The 22,179-nt window shown below is 31.0% G+C and overlaps 2 protein-coding genes across 2 annotated transcripts; one reads left to right on the top strand and one right to left on the bottom strand.

Annotated features, from left to right (window-relative positions):
• LOC136089679 (piggyBac transposable element-derived protein 4-like) lies at positions 1-978 on the bottom strand. Its single transcript, XM_065815732.1, has one exon. It carries the CDS (start codon positions 976-978, stop codon positions 1-3), a length of 978 nt encoding a protein of 325 aa, XP_065671804.1.
• Positions 979-1,571: 593 nt separating this feature from the next.
• On the top strand, positions 1,572-21,138 carry LOC136089296 (uncharacterized). The gene is made up of 3 exons (XM_065815229.1): positions 1,572-1,644; positions 2,846-6,458; positions 20,997-21,138. The coding sequence occupies exons 2-3, from the start codon at positions 2,852-2,854 to the stop codon at positions 21,074-21,076; spliced, it is 3,687 nt and encodes a 1,228-aa protein (XP_065671301.1). The 5' UTR covers positions 1,572-1,644; positions 2,846-2,851; the 3' UTR covers positions 21,077-21,138.
• Positions 21,139-22,179: the final 1,041 nt, after the last annotated feature.

Raw genomic sequence — 22,179 nt, 5'->3', positions numbered from 1 at the left:
TTAGAGTAATAACAATTTTAGTAGCTTGATATTTGTATTTTTCAAGTCTGGTGCAAAACTTTCAGTCATTTCCTTACCAGTGTACAAAAAACAATTCCAAATATAGCCAGTAGCTGATTCACATAATGCAAAGGACTTCATTCCAAATCTGGAACGCTTGCTTGGAATGTATTGTTTCCAGCTTAAATGACCTTTCCAAAGCAGCAGTGATTCGTCTATTGATATATTTTTATTTGGTATATACAGAGTTTTGAATTTGTTTACTAGGTAGTCATAGATCGGTTTAATTTTTGCTTTTTTACAGAAATGTATTGGCAAACTACTGTTATCAACAAAATGAAGAAACTTCTCAATAAGACAAAACCTATCAAAAGACAATACTTTTCTTATTAGTGGTGTGCCAAACAGAGGGTTTGTTGAAAAATACATAGCATGTGTTGGTTTCCATAAGATTCCATGATATAAAATGAATGCTATATAGAGCCTGATGTCGTTTCTGCCTAAAGGTATCCATTTTTGAACTCGGGATTTATCTTTAATTATATTATTTTTACGATATTGTACTGCGAAAAGGTTACTTTGCTCGACAATAAGATCAACGAGGTCGTCTGTTACAAATGCTTCAAATATAGTAAGAGGAGTACTATTAACTATAAAACTTGGATGAGGTCCCGCATTACCCTCAAATTTAGCAAAATTTGCTTTATAACCGTCTATTTTAACCCAATTCGGTTCATCGTTTGTATTATCTTGTTCTAATTGCATTACATCAGTGTCAAGAAGGTCAGTTTCATTATCATCATCTGCTGATGATGAGCAAATTATTTTTTCTTCTGTAACAGATTTTACTGAACCTTCATTAGAAGAACCATCGTTAGAACTAATATCAGATAATTCATCGCTTTCTCCCATGTATTCAATTAGATCTTGAACAGAATAATTACTTCTTTTAGGGTAAGATTTTCTAGCCGAAGCCATGTTTACTTTTCCACTAAACTAAAGCATTGTCATATAAAGCTATTAGCTATATTTTGAAAAAACTCTAGAGTATAAAATGAAGACCATACTATTGTTAAAAGCTATTACATAACATAAATAACAAACTTGCTTTTAACTTATCATATCTGATCTGTTGTTTAACTCAAGTAAAAAACGGAAATATCCGTCAGTCACAAACGGTGCAACAGTTCCAAAATGCGGAAATATCCGTCAGACACATATAAGCCTACAGTTCCAATAAACGGATATATCCGTCAGACACACGTAGAGCTACACCCTTGAAAGACGGATATATCCGTCAGACACAGTTAAGGGGTTAATGTATAAAATTGTTTTAAAAATAAGGTTTGTTAGATTAAAATGATGTTTCAATGTAAATAAACCTCTTTTCTCTACAGTAGTTAATAAAAATTATTGTCAACATAACAGTTTGCTTAAAAATCTTTATTTGCTTTTGTACTTATTAATTTAGAGTATTCAATTATTTTGTCGAATTATTATTTTTAATTTGTTTGAACAAGTGAGTCAATAATTTTTGTATTTTACTGAATCTTTTGAAACTTTTTTTCATTCACATGTTCCGCATCATCAAAAGAATATTTTGAGTTTTTTAACATAGTTCTTGTTGTTAAAAATACTTACAAGGTATTATTTATAATTAATATCAAATAATCATTTATTGTAATCATTGCCGTGGCTAGTGGGTCGGAGGAATCTTCCCCCAAAACCCGTTATTAGGGTCCCGACATTCTAAAAAGTTTTCCACTAGGTATTACTAAATTAAAAAAAATCTTTTTTAAATTTCTAGAAAGGTCACTTAATTTGCAAATGAGCCCCCTAACTTTGCTCTGCATCCCCCAATTGGGGTTGTGGGATAGGCACAAAGCAATTGTTATTTATGGTAATAATATGTGAGCAAAATTGTTTTAACTTATAAAGTTTTCTTTTTTGTTGAATTAATTTTATAGTGAATGTAGTATTATACAATTATATTTGTGAAAAGTGTATTTTTAATAGCTTACTGTTGTTATTCTATTATTATGCTATATTATTAATAGTACATACAACTTGATAAAAACGTATTATCATAAGTCTCTTATCTCTAAATAAGGTTTACACTAAACAAAAATTAATAACCTGTCGAAATTATTATATAAATTAAAGAACTTTTCAAGTTTCCTCAATGTTCCATGTTTTTATTTTATTCGTTAAGTTTTGCCTCAGGGTTTTTATTTATCTAAAACAATTATTTTAGCTAAAAGGCTTCATTTTAGTGAAAAGCAGGTGTACGCATTGATTTTTGTGTGCATGCGTATGTGGGTGGGTGTGTGCGCGCGCGTGTGTGTATGTGTGTGTATCTGTAGTTATTAAGGTTCTCCCAGAAGTCATTATGGTCTTATCACCAAGCACCGCGTAGAGCATATAATCAGGGACTTCTTGGTCAAAATTGGGTCAAAACACTAACCACTGCGCCATGGCTGCAAAAATAAATTTAAGTGAAGAAGCATACGTATTGCTTTTAGTTAAGAGGTATTGGAATTGAATTAAGTGAGGTATACGCATTGATTTTATATCAAAAAAAGATCAATGCATTTATTATTTATAGAACAGTGATTTTTGTGTTGATTTCAGTCAAACGATGATTTAATGAAAGAATTTATTATCATTAAAAAATTTTTAAAATAATTATAACAACTTTAATAAAGTAAACTAATATAATATTTAATAGTTATTTATTAAACATTGTTAAATAATATCATAATAAATAATAGTTAATTATTAAATATTATTTTAATACCACTAATAATAATGTTGCACGTAATTTTAAGTTTGAATTTTTTTTCAGGGTGAAATGTATTTTTATGTGCTAATGGTATTTTTCATCACTGGATTTAAATGCAATCTTATATTTGAGGTTGAAAGCATTTACGGGAATGATAACATTAATTGCTTAAATGGTAAAAAACCATGCAAAAGCTTAAACTATGTGTTTACAAACATCAAAAATATGAGCCATTCAACTTTAAAGATTTTAAAAGGAGTACACGAAATTTCTACAGACATTCGGGTAAATGATTCAGTTTCCATGGAGATAGTGTCTTTTGACAATGCATTGCTCAAATGCGTTAATTCATCTGGTTTAACATTTATTTCTTCAACGAACATTACAATACGAGGAGTTACAATAAAAAATTGCGGTGCAAAACATAATAAGATTGAATACAAAAAAGAAGGAAACTTTTATCACTCCTTCATGAGCACTGCAATTTGTTTTATTAAATGCAAAGATGTTTTTATAGATGATGTTATATTTCAAGAAAATGAAGGTGTTGCTCTTGCCTTCTTTGATGTTGGCAGTTCTGTGCAAATTTACCTATCATCTTTCGAATCAAATGTAAATTATATCACAAGAGAAAACATTTCAGTGGGCGGTGGGGTGTATGTGACATTTACCAATTATACAAGTTTAAACTCTTTTATAAATGAAGGTACCAAATACCTTATTAAAAAATGTAATTTTTCAAACAATTTCTTGGCCAGTGGATTAAAACAAGCTGATATATCCACCAAAGTCCAACGAAAAACTTATGCTAGAGGCGCTGGTCTCTCCATTGTATTAGAAGCCGATGCAAGAAGGAATTTTTTTAACATTGTTGAATGTTTATTCATAAATAACACCTCTCTTTGGGGAGGTGGTATGTTTGTATTTCTAGCAGAAGCATCTGAAAATAACTCTATAATAGTCAATGGTTGTATATTTAAAGCGAATAAAGCCTTTTTAGCTGGTGGCGGCATTCGTGTTTATGAGGAATCCAAGCAAAAAATATCAACGAACAAAAATAGTATTAAACTAGAAAACGTCTTGTTCAATAAAAACATAGCTATATGGGGAGGAGCAATATCTATTAAAGGTGCCATGCAGGCCTCATACAAAAATGAGGATTGGATATCTAGTATCGTATTTTTTAAATGCATTTTTGATGAAAACTTTGGCACTGTAGGATTTGCAATAGGTCTTCACACACAAACTTTCAAAAATAAGATACCTGACACGGGAGTATCATATAGGGTTGTTATAAATAATTGTTTATTTAATAAGAATCAAATGACATTAACTGAAGATGAAAAAGTCAGAGGTCAAGGTTGTATTTACTTCAAAGAAGCATTTCTAGTGCTTACTGGCAACAATAATTTCACATATAATCAAGGAACAGCTATTGTGTTGGAATCCGCATCTTTAACATTTGGTAACTTTAGCACTTCTGTGTTTCAAAATAATTCGGGGACAGAAGGAGGTGCAATTGCTTTGTATGGAACGTCATGGTTAGAACTAGAAAAAAATTGTAACGTTATTTTTGATCGAAACTCAGCATTGCGAAGAGGGGGTGCATTATTTGTCAAGCATAGTGGTCCACCTCGAGTTGGGTTCCAAAATACAGAATTACAGTCTTCTCCTTGTTTTCTACGTTATAACAATATAGATACATATGATTGGCCTGTTAACATAACTTTCCGAGAAAACAATGCCCCACCAAGTTCAGGAAATTCTATATACGCTTCAACGCTACAATATTGTCGCTCCGAAGGTGAGAGTCGCATTAACTCAACAGCTTTAGTTTGGCCTTTTATAAAATACGAGAGTTCAAGTCCAGATCCAGAAGTTGTAACAAGTCCTATAGAACTAAACTTTAATAAAGAACAATGGAACGTTTCACCGTACTTTCCTTTTTCTACATATGTCCGTCAAATCGATGAACGTGGACAACTTGTTTTCGGTTCAGTAAAAATAATTATAACTAGCGAAAACCAATCGGTAAAATTAGATCCCCCATATTATGATTTTCTTGTGCGAGATAAAATCTCTAAACTAAAGCTAATAGGGAAGGCACTATCAAAGTTTTCTGTGACATTAATAACTAATAACGATCAACTAGTTGTTTCGCCTACATATAATGTTTCTTTAAGTTTATGTTTACCAGGCTTCCGTCATAAAGAAAATAAATGCGTTTGCATGGATTCCGAAGTCGGAGATGTAGTTCATTGTTTAGAAAATGGTACGGTGTATATTTTACGTGGCAGATGGGGTTATGTACGTAATAAAACCAGTTTGCTTGAAACGATAGTGTGCCCAAAATCCTACTGTAAATGCCATAGTTATATCGAAGAATATCTATGCCAGTTTGATGCAAAAGTGCAATGTTCTCAAAATCGTCAAGGAAGACTTTGTAGTCAATGTTCTGAAGGATATAGTGTGGCTGTACTCAACGAAGATTGTAAAATCTGTACAACAAATGGGATGCAAATTGCTTTAATACTTTTACTTATTTTATGTTTGCTGCTATTTTATTTCATCCTGTTAGTTGCTCTCTTATATTTTGATGTAGATTTTTGTGGATATTTTAATGTTTTCTTTTATTGGTACCAAACAATTGATTTTGTTATTCCCGCAAATATACAGCTTTCCCGAGGTACACTGTTTTTAGTTGGTTTTGCATCATTAACTGGAACAGGTGGAAACACAGGCTTTTGTTTATATAATGGACTAGATAACTTAACAAAACTTGTATTGAATTACATACCTCCAGTTTTGTTTATCATTACTGCTGTTATGTTGCATTTTGATTGCATATGGAGACTATTTCGTCAACTTAAATTTAAAAAGTTATCGATAAAGGAATATAGTGATCAACAAAAAATCTATTTCGGAAAAGCATTAGGCTTTGTAATTATCGTAACATTTTTTCAGATTATTACAGCTTCTTTTAAACTTCTTGACCCTATTGAAATTGATGGTGAGTTATATGTATACAACGCAGCGTTTGCTAAATACTTTCGACCTCCGCATATATTTTGCGGATTACTTGCGGTGTGTTTTTTATTTATAATTGTGTTATTCCTATTGCTTTTAATTTTCAATCCTAAGTTGATAAGAAGTCATAAATATATAGGGAAACAATATTGTCAATATATTGTCCCTGTTTTTGATGCGTTAAAATCTTGCTTCAACAAATCAAAGTTAATTGGTAAAGATACAAGCCAACAGGAAAGAGAAATAAAAATAAAGTCAAAGCATCAACGAATGTTTGCCGCTTTTTATTTTGTCTGCAGAGTTGTAATGATAATGATTTCTGTTATTATTAATAACGAAATTATTAAACATATTTTTCTCTCTTCAGCATCTGTTATAATTCTGGCAATTTTCGCTACTTATCAGCCTTATAGAGAACCTAGTTTTAACTATTGGGATATTTTAACTTTAACTAGTATGTGCATTGCTAGCTTAATTAGTTTGATTCTCAGTGTTCCATATGCTGCAAGTCAAGCTAACTTTAATGGTATTTTAGTGTTTTTGGAAATCCTTATATGGCTGCCAATATTAGTTTTACTTTTAAGGCTTGGTAGACCTATCTGTATATGGTTATTAAAAAAGTGCGGTTTAAAAGATTCCAACAAAGATGGTATGTTTTGTTTTGATTGTATATGTTTTTCAAATATTTATTGCTTGTTCCTTTTTTTATGTGTTTTTTTTTTTAACTTTTGTGCAACTGTCGACTTAGTATAAAAACACAGCTATATATGATCATGGCTAAATTAGAATAAGATAAATATATTAGAAGTTAGTAACAAAACTAGAAAAAAACTAAGGCATTCTTCTGTTGGATCAAAAATACCTAGTATGGTGCCATACTGAACTCTCACATATGAGAGACTAGTTCAATCCATATCAGCTTCTGTAAATTGCTTTGATCACAACTGCTGATTTATGAGGAGTAGTAAAGTTTTTTTCTACTTAGGGTTATTTAATTTTGTCTTAAATCAACTTGATTTTTAATAGAATTCTATAAAAATAAAGACTAATAAAACAAAGAAATTACCAGAGTAACAGCATATATGCTATCACTTTAATGATTTCTTTGTTTTATTAGTCAATATTTTTTACAACATATTTTAATGATATATATTATTTTGTTTGTGGAATTTGTTGCATGATTTAGCTTAACGTAGCTATGAAAAGTAATCCCATCAGTACGACCTCTTGTAGTACATCCATAGGTAAAACAAGATGGCACGTCAAGTTAAACCTTTTTATCAACCTTATAGGCTACACTCAGTATAAATCATGTAAAGCTAAAAAAAAAGAATTCTTCTATAAATATGTATTTAGTTGTTTATAAATATATATACTTGTTCATATATTTACTTGTTTATATATATATATATATATATATATATATATATATATATATATATATATATATATATATATATATATATATATAGAGAGAGAGAGAGAGAGAGAGAGAGAGAGAGAGAGAGAAAGAGAGAGGCATCCCGAGGAAGGGGTGTAGGGTGGTATCTAGACCCCTAAGAAATTTATTAGTCGGCAAATTGGTCGCTGCACAGTGGGCCAGAATTCACTTTTACTGGACAAAGTTTATAACTAATTTAATATTAGGACTAGGGTTGAAAATCTCCGGGAAATTTGGCTCAAAGTTCCGGAAACTTTCATAAAAAATTTTATAGCAATAAACATCATAGTTATATAGTTATATAAAATTCATTTCTTTGTTTCAAAATTATGTGCTTTAACATCGTGGTATTCTTTAAATATTTCAATAAAAAATATAAAATAATAAAGACCCACAAGCAAAAATTACATCTTTTAAGAATCATGCATTTTTTAAATAATTTATTTAAATAACGCTGAAGTTGTTAAATTTTACTTCTGTACTTACATTACTTCTGTACTTACATTACTTTTGTAAAACAAGTAGATGTTTTCCGCGTTAGCTTGTCTTTTGAGTTGCTTATAACGTATTCACCTTTTCAGCTACGATGTAAAATATTTATAAAAAACACAAAGAATGCAGTCTTTTTTTTTTAGCATAATAATTTTTATTGTGTATATTTTTTTGTAGAGTGTTTTAAAGAAACAAAGATTTTTCATGCGTACAAGGACGATTTTAAGGGGAGGGTGTGTTGGGGAAGGGGATGTTTTACCCCCTCAAAAAAAGTGATTTTTAAGTTATAGTTGGTTTTTTGACGAATTTAGTTGGGTATTTGACACGATTCAGTCGGGTGAATTTTAGTTATTAAAAACCTCTTATTTTTGTTTTTAAAAATAAGTTTCTATAAGTTTTATTTCAAAATATAAACACAATGCTAGAACACTTTGTTTGAACTACGTTTTTAATAAAGAATGCAAGGATAAACTTGCGTAAGTTTCATTATTTAACAAGAAAAACCTATAACCACGGTTAACTGCGGTTATTTTTAAAATTAAAACCGAAACCGCGATTTTTTGGAAACCCTATGTAAAACTAAAATTATAATTTTGTAGCAAAACAGCTTTACAACAAAAGGGGTAAAAGAAGAAAAACTTTGCAAAACTCGATTTTTACACCTTATTAAAAATTAACCTTCAGAGAGTAACACAAAAATGGTGTAAATTTAGAACTTTTGCTTAAATAACTTTTAAAAAGCACCGTTTGAAGTTATATTAACACTAAAACGGTCTAACTTTACACCTTTTAATTAAGAGTGAGCTGTCGCAGATAAGTACAAAAAACGTTAAGACTGAAAGTTTTGGACGCAATTTAAACTAGTACAAAATTAGATGAGACTTAATTATGGGTAAAAAATTAATAACAATATTAAGCGCTAAAATAAAATAAGCCCCCAAAATGATATAACTACATATTACCTTAGTATATATAAACTATATATATGCATAATAGTATAACTAACCTATTAATTAATTTTGAAATTAAACCTCCTACAAATATGAAAAGACTAGTTAGTGAACTTTTACATGACGCACCCAAACTCGGTAAGATTCGTTTTTAAAACCAAAGTATTAAGAAGGCAATCATTTCTGGGAGTCCGCCGACTAGACTTTTGTTTCTTATTGAGATTCTTATTTTTGGAGCAATATGGTTTTACCAAATTTTGATTTTTTTTACAAAACTGTTTATGCTTTATTTAAACAGAAAGCTACAAAAATATTTTTAATAAAAATTCTGCGTTTTTTATTAATTTTTTTTTTTTAATTTCTTATATTGTTTTTTGTATATTGTTCTGTTCAAGAATTTGTTACTATTACTTACATTAGTATATTACAAGTAAATTTAGTTTTAAAAAACCTCTTTTATTTTTTCTTACGAAACGGTTCTTTTTACGAATTCCTCCTACCCCTCATTTTTTAATACATTGATTTATAAAGTCAAAAGTCTCCTCGTAAAATTGTGGCGAGTGAGACTTTTTTTATTTTTTTATTGGCGCCCCAAGATGTCCTTACGGTCTTATCACAGAACACCACGGAAGCGCATTTGGTAGAAAGTTTACGCCCCCTTCCTTACCAATGTTGTAAAACTTGCCCAGAGGTGGCATAGAATAATGAATCTCTAGCTTTTGAGGCAAGCGCGCTAACCGGTGCGCTACGGCTTAAACGCACTTATTTAAACATAGGGGTAGACTTATGACCTGAAAATTTTTTTATTTTCATTGCTAACTTTATATTCAAATAGTTCAAATTTAGCAAAAATAATTTCCATACTTTTGGCCTTTCATCGATCAATATCGTCTTTAAATCAAGAAAAAGTTGTAAAATCATGCAATTATTTATATCAAATCTTTTTATATATAATTTTACAGTTTTCAGTAATTTATCGGTAAATTTAATAGATATTGGCAAATACGGCAATGAGCATCAATATGCATAGCTAATAACAGGAAAAAATAGTTTTAGAAAACTTTGAAAACAAATGATCATAGTTACTCCTTATAGATATAATAAAATAATAATAATAATAATGTACACTGTGATAATTGATGAAATAAATTGTGGAGCACAATAACAGAAGATGTTGTGCTATAACAGCTACAAATGTTTTAAAAATAGCATTTCAATGTATATAAATATTATTTAGTATTTAATAAATAATTTTTGCAATAATCTGATTTATCAAGTTTATTTTTGAATTGGTCAATTGTCACTTTTCATAGTTAAATTTCATTAACCAATTTAATCAGTTAAATTTCATTAATGACGACCATTTCATAATATTATCAATATCTAGTTGTAATTTGTTTATGTGAATATCTTCATCTGATTTAAAAATATTTATAATGTTGCTATTATCTGCATATAATTTAATATTATTTGTTAATGTGTCCGGCAGATCGTTTATAAAAATAAAAATAGAAGAGGCCCAAGGACAGAACCTTGTGGAACTCCACTCTCAACTGTTAGCCATTTTGATACACAATCCCCTAAAATTACTTGTTGCTTTCTATTATGTAAATAGGCTTTTATCCAATTTAGAATTACTCCAAAAATACCATATGATTTTAACTTTAACATCAATCGCATATGAGGTACTTTATCAAAAGCTTTTGAGAAATCTGTATACAACATATCAACACACCAGTCATTCTCAATAGCATCAAATAAAATATCTTGTGTTTCTAGTAGATTAGTAGTACAGCTTTTGTTCTTTCGAAAACCATGTTGGTTACTATTTAATAAATTGTTTGTTAACATGTAATTCATTATTTTGTCACCTAAGATTGATTCTAGAATTTTGCATGGTATTGACGTTAATGAAATTGGTCTGTAGTTTGCAGGATCATTTTATCTCCATTCTTGTATAGTGGTGTTACATTTGCCATTTTCTATATGAGTGGAATTTATTCTTATTTTAAGGATCTTTTGAATAGTAACTCTAGAGGTTTGCAAAAACTATTTTGACATTTTTTCAACACATAAGAACTTACACAACCTGGTCCTAATGCTTTATTGGCATTTAGTTCACTTAATTTAATTCTAACGATGAAAAAATTAAATAAAAAACTCAAAAAAATTCCAAAAAAAGTGCTTTTCAAAGGGGGCTTTCTAAAATTTGTATGATCTACTTCACAAAATTTTACAATAAAATTGTACATAACAACTGCCTAACTAAGACATAAAATTTTACCCATTAATAATAAACTTATCTTTTTTGAAAAATTCCAAAATTTCCAAAATTTCCCGAGTTGAAAATTTACGGAACTTATGCAACCCTAATTAGGGCTATATTCACTAGAATTAGCAAGAGTACTAATTTGATGTCTGCACTTTTTATGAAGGTAGTATTCTTTTCTTTCGTTGTTATGGATACCTTTATTTTACTTAGCTATTTTTGGTATTTGTAGTTATTTTACGAGTATAATATATCTGTAAGTATAGTAAATATAGCTATATTACGATATTTGGCATGAGTACCAATATAAGATCATGCTTCTTATAAACATGATAATTTTTTTAGCGATAATTTAATTGCTATGGGTACTTATATTGCTTAGTTACTAGATACTTTTCTTAGTTACATTAGGGTAAATTGATTTTTGAATATATTTTTTCGGATTTTCGACCCCCCTATTTTGAATAAAAATTAAGTATTTAGGTAAATAATGTTTTAGCAATAATAAAAACAAAGACTAGTACAAGAAAACAGATTGTTTAAGTAATTGTTTAAGTAATTGTAAAACATCTGAAGGAAATGTTTTATGATTTGTTCGGTCAGTCTTTATTTCTTTCCTCATGAGCTTTTGTGACATTATTCCGAGGGGTAATGTAATGTTTTTATTTATGTCATGTCCATGTATCAATACTTTGTGCACAGATTGAGCCATGTAGGACTGTGGATAAGAGACACATATAGTCTAACAGTGTCAGAACAATAATCTTCGAATTTTAAGCAGTCTATTTTATATCCTGAAGAGAGTGTTACCATGGTAATGTAAAATCTGAGTATAAGGTTTCGATCAATACGCAGAATTTCAGCTGTTTGTTCATATGTTGCAAAAGCGGGTCTTGAAGTATTGCCATCATTTCTTGTTCTAAAAACACCACTTCTAGGGAAATAAACAACAAGTCTAATTTTATTCATAAAATTAGTCTGAATCTTTTGATTAGCTACAGATATCTTTTCTTTTTATTCTTTAAATTTTGCTTGCCACTTTCTTGTTTCTTTTTTATACGCAATGTGCATAATCATCTCAATGTGCATAATCATCTCAAAAAATTGAATCAATGCATGGAGAATGGAAAAACTATGTTTGAACTTTCTGTTAGTATGATCTATTTTAAGGATATAAAAACTATTCATATTTTTTGGAGAGAAACCACACACTAAACAGCATTGGTATGAGTTTTTCCCGATAAAATTGTTTAAACCTTCCCATCAATCATTGTAAGTTCAATAATACAAACCACTTCAATAGAGGATCCGCAAGCCTCTAATAAAATTATACCCAAGTTTTCTATCTCACTTTTAATGTACCGATCTTCTTCAATTACAAATTCCTTGGATTCCGTTTTGTATGCAAACCTAATGGGTCCATAATAGGCTGTGGATGACAATTTTTGAATTCTCCAAATAGACACCTTTTCGTTGCTGTTGTTAAATCGAGTCAAATCCAATAAGATTAGAGAAGTAATAAATAATGATTCTTCTCGTTTTAAATTTTTGTTAATGTCAGATTTTGATAAAACCTGCTTATAAATGCTTTGGCCAGTAGCACCATCAAAACGATGATGGTTTTCTTCTTTTAATTTGTAAAGACTCCAACAGTCACATGCTTGGCCTGGGTATTTACATTCGTAAGAACTAACCCATTTGTTGGAAACTTAGTTTGAATCCACAGACTAATCGTTTATGTGCTTTTGTTTAGCTCCCCTTTACTCTATCACCTTTCTCTTCGTTCTATACCGCTATCCTTCATTTCAAGACTGCACTGTTGTTGATGTTATTTCTGATCAAATTGAACAATCCCTCTCTCTTTATCCATCAGCCAATATTTTTATTTTTGGTGACTTTAATGCTCATCACACAGAATGGCTTGGCTCTAGTGTCAGTGACTCTGCAGGCGTTAAAGCCCACATTTTGCCTTTCTCAATCCCTTACTCATATAGTAAACTTTCTTACTCGCTTTCCAGACAACCCGAATTATTTACCTCTCTACTCGACTTATGTCTTGTTTTTGATCCTAGTCAGTGCTCAGTTTCTCCACATTCACCCTTAGGTGGTCCTGATCAAGGTTTGACCTCTTTAAAAGCGTTATTTTATTCTTTTTCATCATCAGAAATCCTTTATTATTGCACCCCTTATTTAACTATCTTGAAGTTGACTGGGACTATTTCTGTGACTTTCTACGTGATGGCCCATGGGTTGAAATCTTTTGTCTTGCTGCTGACAAATGTACTTCTTCTTTAACAAATTGAATTCAGGTTGGCATGGAATTTTTTATTTCCTCTCGACAATTCCAAGTCAAGCCTCACTCTTCTTCATGGTTTTCCTTTCATTGTGTTATTGCAATTTCCAATCGAAACCATTACTTCCATATTTATCAGCAAAACAGTTCTCCTGAAAACAGACGTCTTTTTACTACTGCTAGAAACCATTATAAAAAGATTTTGTCTAACGCCAAAGCCCGCTATTATCAGGTCATGAAATCGCGTGTTTCATTACAAAATTAGGCTCTCGTGACTTCTGGAGAATCTTTTACAGTATTTATACTAAAGACAAATTTTTTATTCCACCTCTCTTGTATGGTTCAGACTTTGTCACCTCACCTTAAGACAAAGCTGAATTTCTTTGCTTAGAACTTTTCATCAATATCATCTCTTGATTCTACTAGTCGCATTCTACCTGATATAGCAGTCAAACAGGTTGATCCATTGTTTGACATTCATATCACTTCAGCTTCTGTATCTAAAGTGATTTTCTGCTTAGATTCTTCTACGGCTTGTTGCCCGGACAACATACCTGTTATAGTCTTTCAGAAGTGTTCTCCTTAAGCTGTTGTCAATACTTTCAAAACTATTAAACAAGTGCTTATAAGAGTCTTGTTTCGAGCCTGCTAGAAAGTGGTATCTGTTATTCCTACTTTCAAAAATTCTGGAGAGCGATCTGATTCGTTTAACTACCGTCCATTTTGGCATTTGGAATACTGGTCTTCTCTATAAGATTTATTCTTACGATGTATTAGGTAATATCTTTAAGATCATTGAATCCTTCCTTTTTAATTGTAGCATAAAATTTATCCTCGATGGACAGCAGTCTTCTTCATATCCTGTAACTTCAGGGGTTCCTCAAGGTTTAGTCATTGGCACTATAGTTTTTTATAATTTACATTAACGATCTTCCAGATAATCTCACATCTAAGGTGGCATTGTTCGCCGATGATGCTACCATTTCTTCTTGTCATAATAAGAAGCCAACACTCTCTAATTGCTTAAAGAGGATATTTGAGCTTGAAAAGGATAAGACTTCTGTTACAGTATTGGGATCGCAATGGCTGGAGAACTTTAATTCAGATAAAACTCAATGTTTTTTGGTCAATCGTTTTCGCAATAATTTAGATCTTCCTATATTTATGAATGGTAATGTACTCGATGAGTCATCTACCCTTCATCTTCCAGGTTAAACTCTTACTTCCAATCTTTCTGGAAAACTGTATATCAAATCCATTGCAAATTTAGTAACTGCTAAGGTTGCATCTCTTTATCGAGCTCAACGCTTACTCCGGATTCTATTCTTTATCTCTATCTCAAATCCGTTTTGTATGGAATAATGTTGCATTTTCTGGGGCGGATCTTCTAATTATGCCCTTTCTCTTTTAGATAAGGTGTAAAAACGCATTGTAAACATAGTTGGACCTGCTCCCGGAGCTAATCTCCAACCATTATCACATTGTCGTAATGTTGTATCTTTTTCTTTTTTCTGGAAATACTATAATGGGTACTGTTCTGAAGAGCTAGCCTCTCTTGTGCCATATACAAAAATTCATTCTTGTGTTACTCGTCATTTAGTTAAGTCTCATCCTTTTACTGTGACTGTTCCTAAGTGCTCCAAAAACTCTTATTTGTTAATTTTTTTTTCTCGAAAATTCGTTCTTGGAATTCGCTTCCTTTATCATGCTTTCCTGATTCATATAACTTGCAATCTTTTAAGTCGCGTGTCAATCGTTACCTTGCTCTACAATCTTCATCATTTCTCTTCCAGTAACTTCCAACTTTAATTGTGGTTGCTTGCAGCCTTGTTGGAAGAAAGATTAAAAAAAAAAAAAATATTGCGGACAGTTTAACTCGAGTTTAACATGTGTTTTTGAGGTTTTAAAGTCAAATTTAAATGTCGCATGCTTTTATTAGTGGTTTCACATTCCATACGCAAATATATTATAATATAATACTACGTTTTTGTAACAGTGAAACCATTATTATTTTGACTGGTATTTATGGTAAATAGTAATAGTTAATTTCACAGAGTGAAAAAAAATTCTTGGCACGTGTTATTCTTTTTGTTTTATAACTCAACAGAAACTAAGCGTAACTTTTTTATGAGTTGTGCCGGCTGGGATGTCACTATTTCATAATGCACTTGATATTTATGCTTTTATATATAATCTATTTTACAATGTTTATTTGAAATTCAACAGATTCTTAAAAAAATTATATATGGGATAAAATAATTGAACATTTTATTCAGCACAGATAATTATTACAACTACTTCTGCATGTTACAAACTAAATTTTTGTGGCAATACTTTTTTTGTGATAATAATTTTTTGTAGTTGAAAATTTTTTGAACTGCTGCTGCATAATTAAAATATTATCCTATCAAAAAAATAAAATACATGCAAAGATACTTTCATAGCAACTTGAAATAAAGAATAAGTTGACACTGATATTTTAAGGTAATGGAACAAATCACAAAATAAAACTTTTATAATTTCATTAAGAATATCTCAAACATTTTAATAAAATGTTTTTTGAAATTTTTATTGAAATAAATTTAATAAAAATTTTATACAAATAATTTCAATTAAAATTTTATTTAAATAATTTAAATAAAAGTTTTATTCAAATAATTTCAATTAAAATTTATTCAAATGATTTCAATAGAAATTTATTGTTCAACAAGCTATTGCAGCGAAAATGTCGACTAAAGTTGATTTAAAGTTAATTCCGGAGTTTAGGGGAAATAATCAACAATCAGTTACAGAATGGCTGGAAAAAGGTGAACCGATCTGGCGAGTGCTGTTCACCTCCGTCTCACGAATGGTGCATTTACAGTATATCAACAGTTAGCAGAAACTGATAAAGAAGATTTTGAACAGATAAAAGAGGCGTTGCTAAAAGTATTTGCCGTTGATGCATTTACAGCATACGAACAGTTCGTTAGGAGAAAGTTAAAGCATGGAGTGTCAGTTGATGTTTATTTGGCGGAACTGCGAATGTTTTTTACGCTAATTGGTGAGCTACCAGACAGAACAATTGCATGTGCCTTTGTTTCTGTGCTCCCTGAGAAAGTTCGATGGATGCTGAGATCAAGTTCTCGTATGAATGATCTTAATACTATATAAATACTTGTGCGAGCAAGAGCACTCATGATTGAAGAACGAAACGATGGGGCGAATAAAAATTTTGCTGCTGCAACAAGAAGACGTGCTGAGCCGAGGTCGCTTAAAGATTAAGTACAACCAGTTTGCTATGAATGTAATCTCCCCAATCATTTTGCAAGAGATTTTCATCTACGAAGAAATAGTAATCAAAACAAGTCGGATCTAAGACGGGAGAAAAGCGACGTTTTGTGTTACTTGTGTCAAGAGTAAGGACACATATCAAGAATGTGTCCAAAAAATGTATCGAGGGAGAAGATGTTTGCGCCAGCTCTCTAACAGTTAATAATGGCGTTACCTACTATACGCTTGGACATTAACGGCGTTCTTCGGAACGTGTTGATCGACTCAGGATGTACCTGCTGCATTTTTTATAAAAAATGTAATCAAAAAATTACGAAGAAAGTAGTTAGCGTGGTAACTATAGATGGACAACAACAACAGTGCAAAATCGTTAGCCGAACTCGAATTTTCACACTGAATGAAGTTTTTGTGAAAGGGCTTGTAGTTGACTTTAAACCCTATGGTTATTGTTTTTGATGAGTATTGATCGAATAGTGGCATTTGGTGGAGTATCAGTATCTGCAACTTGTGATGTTTGTTTTACGGGAAGAAACAAACCATGTTTACTTGGACTAAGAAGTGATCGGCCAAAAGATGTCAGTAATTTAAATATAGCTCGGGATTTCACAGCTTCGTTTGAGAAACGAAATCGAGAATGAATAATGGTGTGGAAATGAAATAATGGTTCTCAACTTGAAACTCTAGTGAATAAGATTGATGAATACACTATCCCTATTGACATAAAACACGATTACAAAAAAGAAATTGAAGGGTGGATAGAAAAAAAGTGGCTGCAAAAATACGATTCAAAGAAACACGGTTCAATAAAGGGTTTGGCTCCTCTCATGGCAGTGGTGCAGAAATAAAGGAAAAGAACGGCCAGTATTAGACTTCAGGAAGCTGAACATGTTTATTAAAGCATTTACTGGCAAACTTCGAGACTGGAGACGGTTTGAAAAAAATGTTTCAATAATTAATTTATCTTCAGCTTACATGCAGCTAAAAATTGATGAGAAATTCTGAGCTTACCAAACTGTTGTGTTCCTAGGACAAAAATTTTGTTTAACTCATTTGAGATTCGGACTAAACCTTGCGCCAGTCATAATGAAGGCGGTTTCGGACAAAGTGCTATCGCAAGACAAAACAATCTGGAAAGGAACGTCATCATACATTGATGATAGTTTTGTCAATGAAGACATAATACCTTGTCACACTATTATCTGGAAAAAATGCTGAACGATATTGTTAGAATAACACGGAATGACGATCCTGGAATTCGGAGTGTTTAAAGCAACAAGACAACAATTCGGGTAGATGCTAGTTCAATTGCTCTAGGCGTGATTGTCGAGGTTGATGGTAATATAATCAAAGACGCTTGTTGGTTAAGAAAAGATGACACAATACATATAAAAATGTCTAAACTTGATGCAGTAATTAAAGGATTAACTATGGGCCTTAACTAGAAAATGGAAATTTCGCATAACTGCACTAATTCGAAAGCGATATTCAATTGGGTTACCGAAGCACACACTGAAAAATCTAGATTGAGGACAAAAGCTTCAAACAAAATGCTGATAAGAAGAAGACTTCAGAATATTGCAAACATAGTGGAAGAATACCAACGAAAAGTGGATATTAAACTTGTTACTTGGGGGTTTAACTTGGCCGATGCTCTTGCTAGAGTGCCTAATAGTTGGTTAAAAATGGTTGATAAACCTTCTGAAATGGTAGCAAGTAGCATTATTAGAACTTCGCTAGCTTCCAAAGAAATCGAGCACCTTCATAGATCTACAGGACATTATGACGTAAAGAAAACATTGCACATCGTTCGTAAAATCGATTCGTCAGTATGCAATGAAGATGTAAAACAAGTGTTTGAGAAATGCATAGCCTGTCAATTAATTGATTCAAGTTCAATAAAATGGCCGAAAGGATAAATCGAAGTAAAATAGCGTGGCAACGACTTGGCATGGATATAACTTATTATGTGAGGCAGCACAATCTTATTCTAATCGACTGTGGACGAACACGGTGTGCAATATGGCGATATCTCAAAGATCAAACCATGTGTTATTCAAAAATTAAACGCGATATTTCTCGAACAAGGACTTCCGGATAAAATACTGATGGACAATGATACTGCATTTCGAAGCACATTGTTTTTGCAGTTTGTAAATCAATGGAACGTTAAACATCGATTCAGGTGCGCTTATGTACCTTCTGGAAATGGAATTGCCAAACAATGTAATCGATATACTACCTGATATTATACCAATAAACTGCCTCTAGCATACTAGAGGCAGTTTATTGGTATAATATCAGTCCGAAAGATAGTTGTAAGTCTTCTACTGCACCTGCAAATAAGTTATATCAATGCGAAATTAGAGTAAGAGGAATTGACAACAATAAGAACGCACATGATCCTTATAAGAAGATAACTAATAAATTTAAAGTTGGCGATAAAGTATGGGTTAAACCCCCAGATAACTGATGTTAGTCTCAATACAAGTTTGGAATAATTACAAGGATAATCTCGGAGCAAATGGTAGAATTAGATAAAATATGTCGACATCTACGAGACCTAAGAGAATTAGTTTGTATATAAATTATGTTCAATTGCATTAAGATAAATTAGGCGTTTTACGCTTAACTTATAAAATTATTTTTGATGTGAAAAACATTTTTTGGTGTTAGAGATTGCTAACTTCCAGATATGAAACCAACTCCAAATATTCTACATTTTTTCTTATGTCAAGTAATGATGTTTTGTAAAAAATTACGATAGTTTGAGGCTGGGAACAAAAAAGTCCATAAATTTTATCCCCTACCCCATCCTAAACGTGATGGGCAACAAGTTGATAAATTACTTTTTTGGTAATATTCTCAACGAATCTTATATTCATTGATAAATTTTAAGTTTCATAGTATTATCTATTAGCATTCAAAAATTATGGCTAAATAAAGTTTAAAACCTCTCAATTTGAGTGGGTTACAAAACTGTTCAAACAATATAAAGGGAAGTAATGTAAAGTTTATTCTTAATCACTTCTTTTTATTTTTCAAACTTTTACATTTGAATTGAATACAACATTTTTAGATAAATTAACTGCCTAACTGTTTATAAGGAAGTATAGCCGACTCTTATACGGAAAATATGTCATTTATTTTTATTTATTGGTAAATTTAGACAGGCTTATAAACGCAGAGGTGATTCTATGAATAAAATAAGCGGGTGGGGATGGGATAGTGAAGCATTAAAAAGTAACCCCTTCCCTCCCTTCCCACTCCTTAACCTCCCCCCCTCCCCCCCACACACATACACATTAAAATTTTCTCTGTGTAAACGTTCAGCAATTTAATAAAGAAGTTATTTACTAATAAACAGTAATTTATCAATTACAAAACTAAATTAGGTACATGGAAATAAAAACAAGCGTAAGAATTGTGCACATTCTCGGTGTAGTTAAGGCGATTTACAAATTATTTGAATTCTTTTATTTGAAATTAGCATGATTTTAGCAACGTATTATGTCTAAACAAGAGCATTTTCGCAAAACCCAAAATTTCAACGCCATCTTAAAAAATTATTTTCAAAGTGGATTTGAAATTTTGCAAATGCTAGCGATACCTATAAGAAACCATAAGCGCAGCAAGGTGTACATACAACAACTGATACAACTAGCTATAGGCGCTGTAGAGTGTACACATACATCAACTGAGGGTTTTGGTTTCTACTTAGTATTTCAATACATTTAGTACAATATATTTAGTAGTACAATCTATTTAGTATTGTTTAAATGATACTTTTCCAAATCGTATAAAATAATGTAAAAAATCCTCGTTGCAAATCTTAAAAATCAACTTTATACAATCATATTAGCTTTTAGTATAAATAATCAATATTAAGTTAATTAAGTTGTTAACAAAATAATAAATAACAATATTAATAACATTTTAATAGTCAGTTTTCACGGAAAATAGCGAAAACCATTTCTTAATGGTCGTGAATTTTCACTGAAAAATAGTTAAAGTCGTTTCTTGACATCCGTGAATTTTCACGGGAAATAACACCAAGCCAGTTTATATCAATGTTAATTGCTACCCAGCTCAAGCAATTTGATAAAGGCTGGCAATCCAAGAATAGAACTTTATTGTACTTTAATAAATTCGCTGTCATAGGCTAGTCATTATCGGTTCAGTATATTCTTGCTGTCTGGGTTATTCTTTTTTATTGTTATTCTTTAGTAGTAGTAACTTATTCTTTATTTTTTACTATTTATTCTTTCTTATTTTGTTTTGTTTATTTCTACCTTTTGACTTTTGTCTATTTGTATTAGAAAACTTTAGAAAATGCGAATAGTCAAGAGTTAAATAAAAATGTAATCTTTATAAACATTTCTAAACAAATAAATTATAAAATTTAAAAAATATAATATAAAAGCCATAAAAATAAAATATCTGAAACATTTAATGTTAATATTTCGTTTTAGATAACATGTCGATTAACGAAGCACCCATTAGAGGCAAGGAATGTATATCTAATGAAAAAATTGAGGAAAACCAGTTATAAAATTGTTAAAATTCATGAACTTTTTTTAAATGTATTAATTTAAATGTATCAATTTAACAAAATATGATGTTGTTGTTTATATCTCTCCTCCGGAGTCTGCCTTGTAGAGATATTAACAATGAATCGTAATTTTTATTTTTCATATTTTTTTAATAATAATGCTATGATTATTTTTAAAGTTTATTTGAACATAATGTTGATGTTTGTTTGTTTTTATCTTTTTAAGGGCGTTGGGGGCAGGTGGGTGGGTAGGGATAATGTTGTCCCTGTAGGTAATCTAACTTTTATGTCAGCCCTAATTTAATAGTAAATTATTATGCTGAAGTAATTAATTTTTACTATTTGCCATTATCTTTTTTAGAAAGTATAAGAAAAAAGCGTAATACCTTTTCCTCAACCGAGTTTTAATGAAAACGTATAAATTTAGCCCTACCTTTTATCAATTGAACATTGGACTGCAATCCACAAAGTGAGATCCTGCAATCCCGCGGTATCATACGTTGTTTTAGTTCATGTGAGATTCTGCATTAGTTAATGCGGGATCTGCATGAATTGCGGGATTTAAATTACACAACTTATTTAAACAAAAAAGACATAAAATAATCAAGATAAAATAATTTAAATTTAACTAACTTAAATGTAACTTAAATTTGAGCAAGCGTATGGAGGCTAAATACATTAACCTTGGACTGATTTGGATCCATTGGTCGTGGAACACAGAATGTTGCTTCAAGTTAGTGGCAGAAAGGCTAAATAGTTTTGATATTGACTTCCTAAAAAAAACTGTCACTATAACCACTAATAGAGCAAGTGTGATGGGGAAAGCCGGTATATTGATGCCGTCCTATCAACAAACTATGTTTTGCTTAAAACAATATGGAATACAACTGTTGTCTACGTAAAAAAAATTGTGAAGAAGATGAACAACATAAGGCTGATGGGGATGAAGTTTTAGATAAAGACTGCAATTTGACTATAACTTGGATCAACCATTTCCTGAATTAGTTAGCAATTACTAAGATCTTATAAAAAGGAAAAAAGTTGTAAAAATCTTTATAAAGATTTACAAAATCTTTATAAAGATTTATAAAACCTTTATAAAG

The sequence above is a fragment of the Hydra vulgaris genome, chromosome 13 (assembly GCF_038396675.1).
Source record: "Hydra vulgaris chromosome 13, alternate assembly HydraT2T_AEP".
Taxonomy (NCBI): domain Eukaryota; kingdom Metazoa; phylum Cnidaria; class Hydrozoa; order Anthoathecata; family Hydridae; genus Hydra; species Hydra vulgaris.
This window is presented reverse-complemented; position numbering and strand designations above follow the sequence as displayed.

Coding starts and splice junctions, on each gene's coding strand:
- LOC136089679 (XM_065815732.1), bottom strand. CDS start 978: ATGGCTTCGGCTAGAAAATCTTACCCTAAAAGAAGTAATTATTCTGTT.
- LOC136089296 (XM_065815229.1), top strand. CDS start 2,852: ATGTATTTTTATGTGCTAATGGTATTTTTCATCACTGGATTTAAATGC. Junction 6,459..20,996: donor AAAAGATTCCAACAAAGATG/GTATGTTTTGTT, acceptor ATTTCGTTTTAG/ATAACATGTCGATTAACGAA.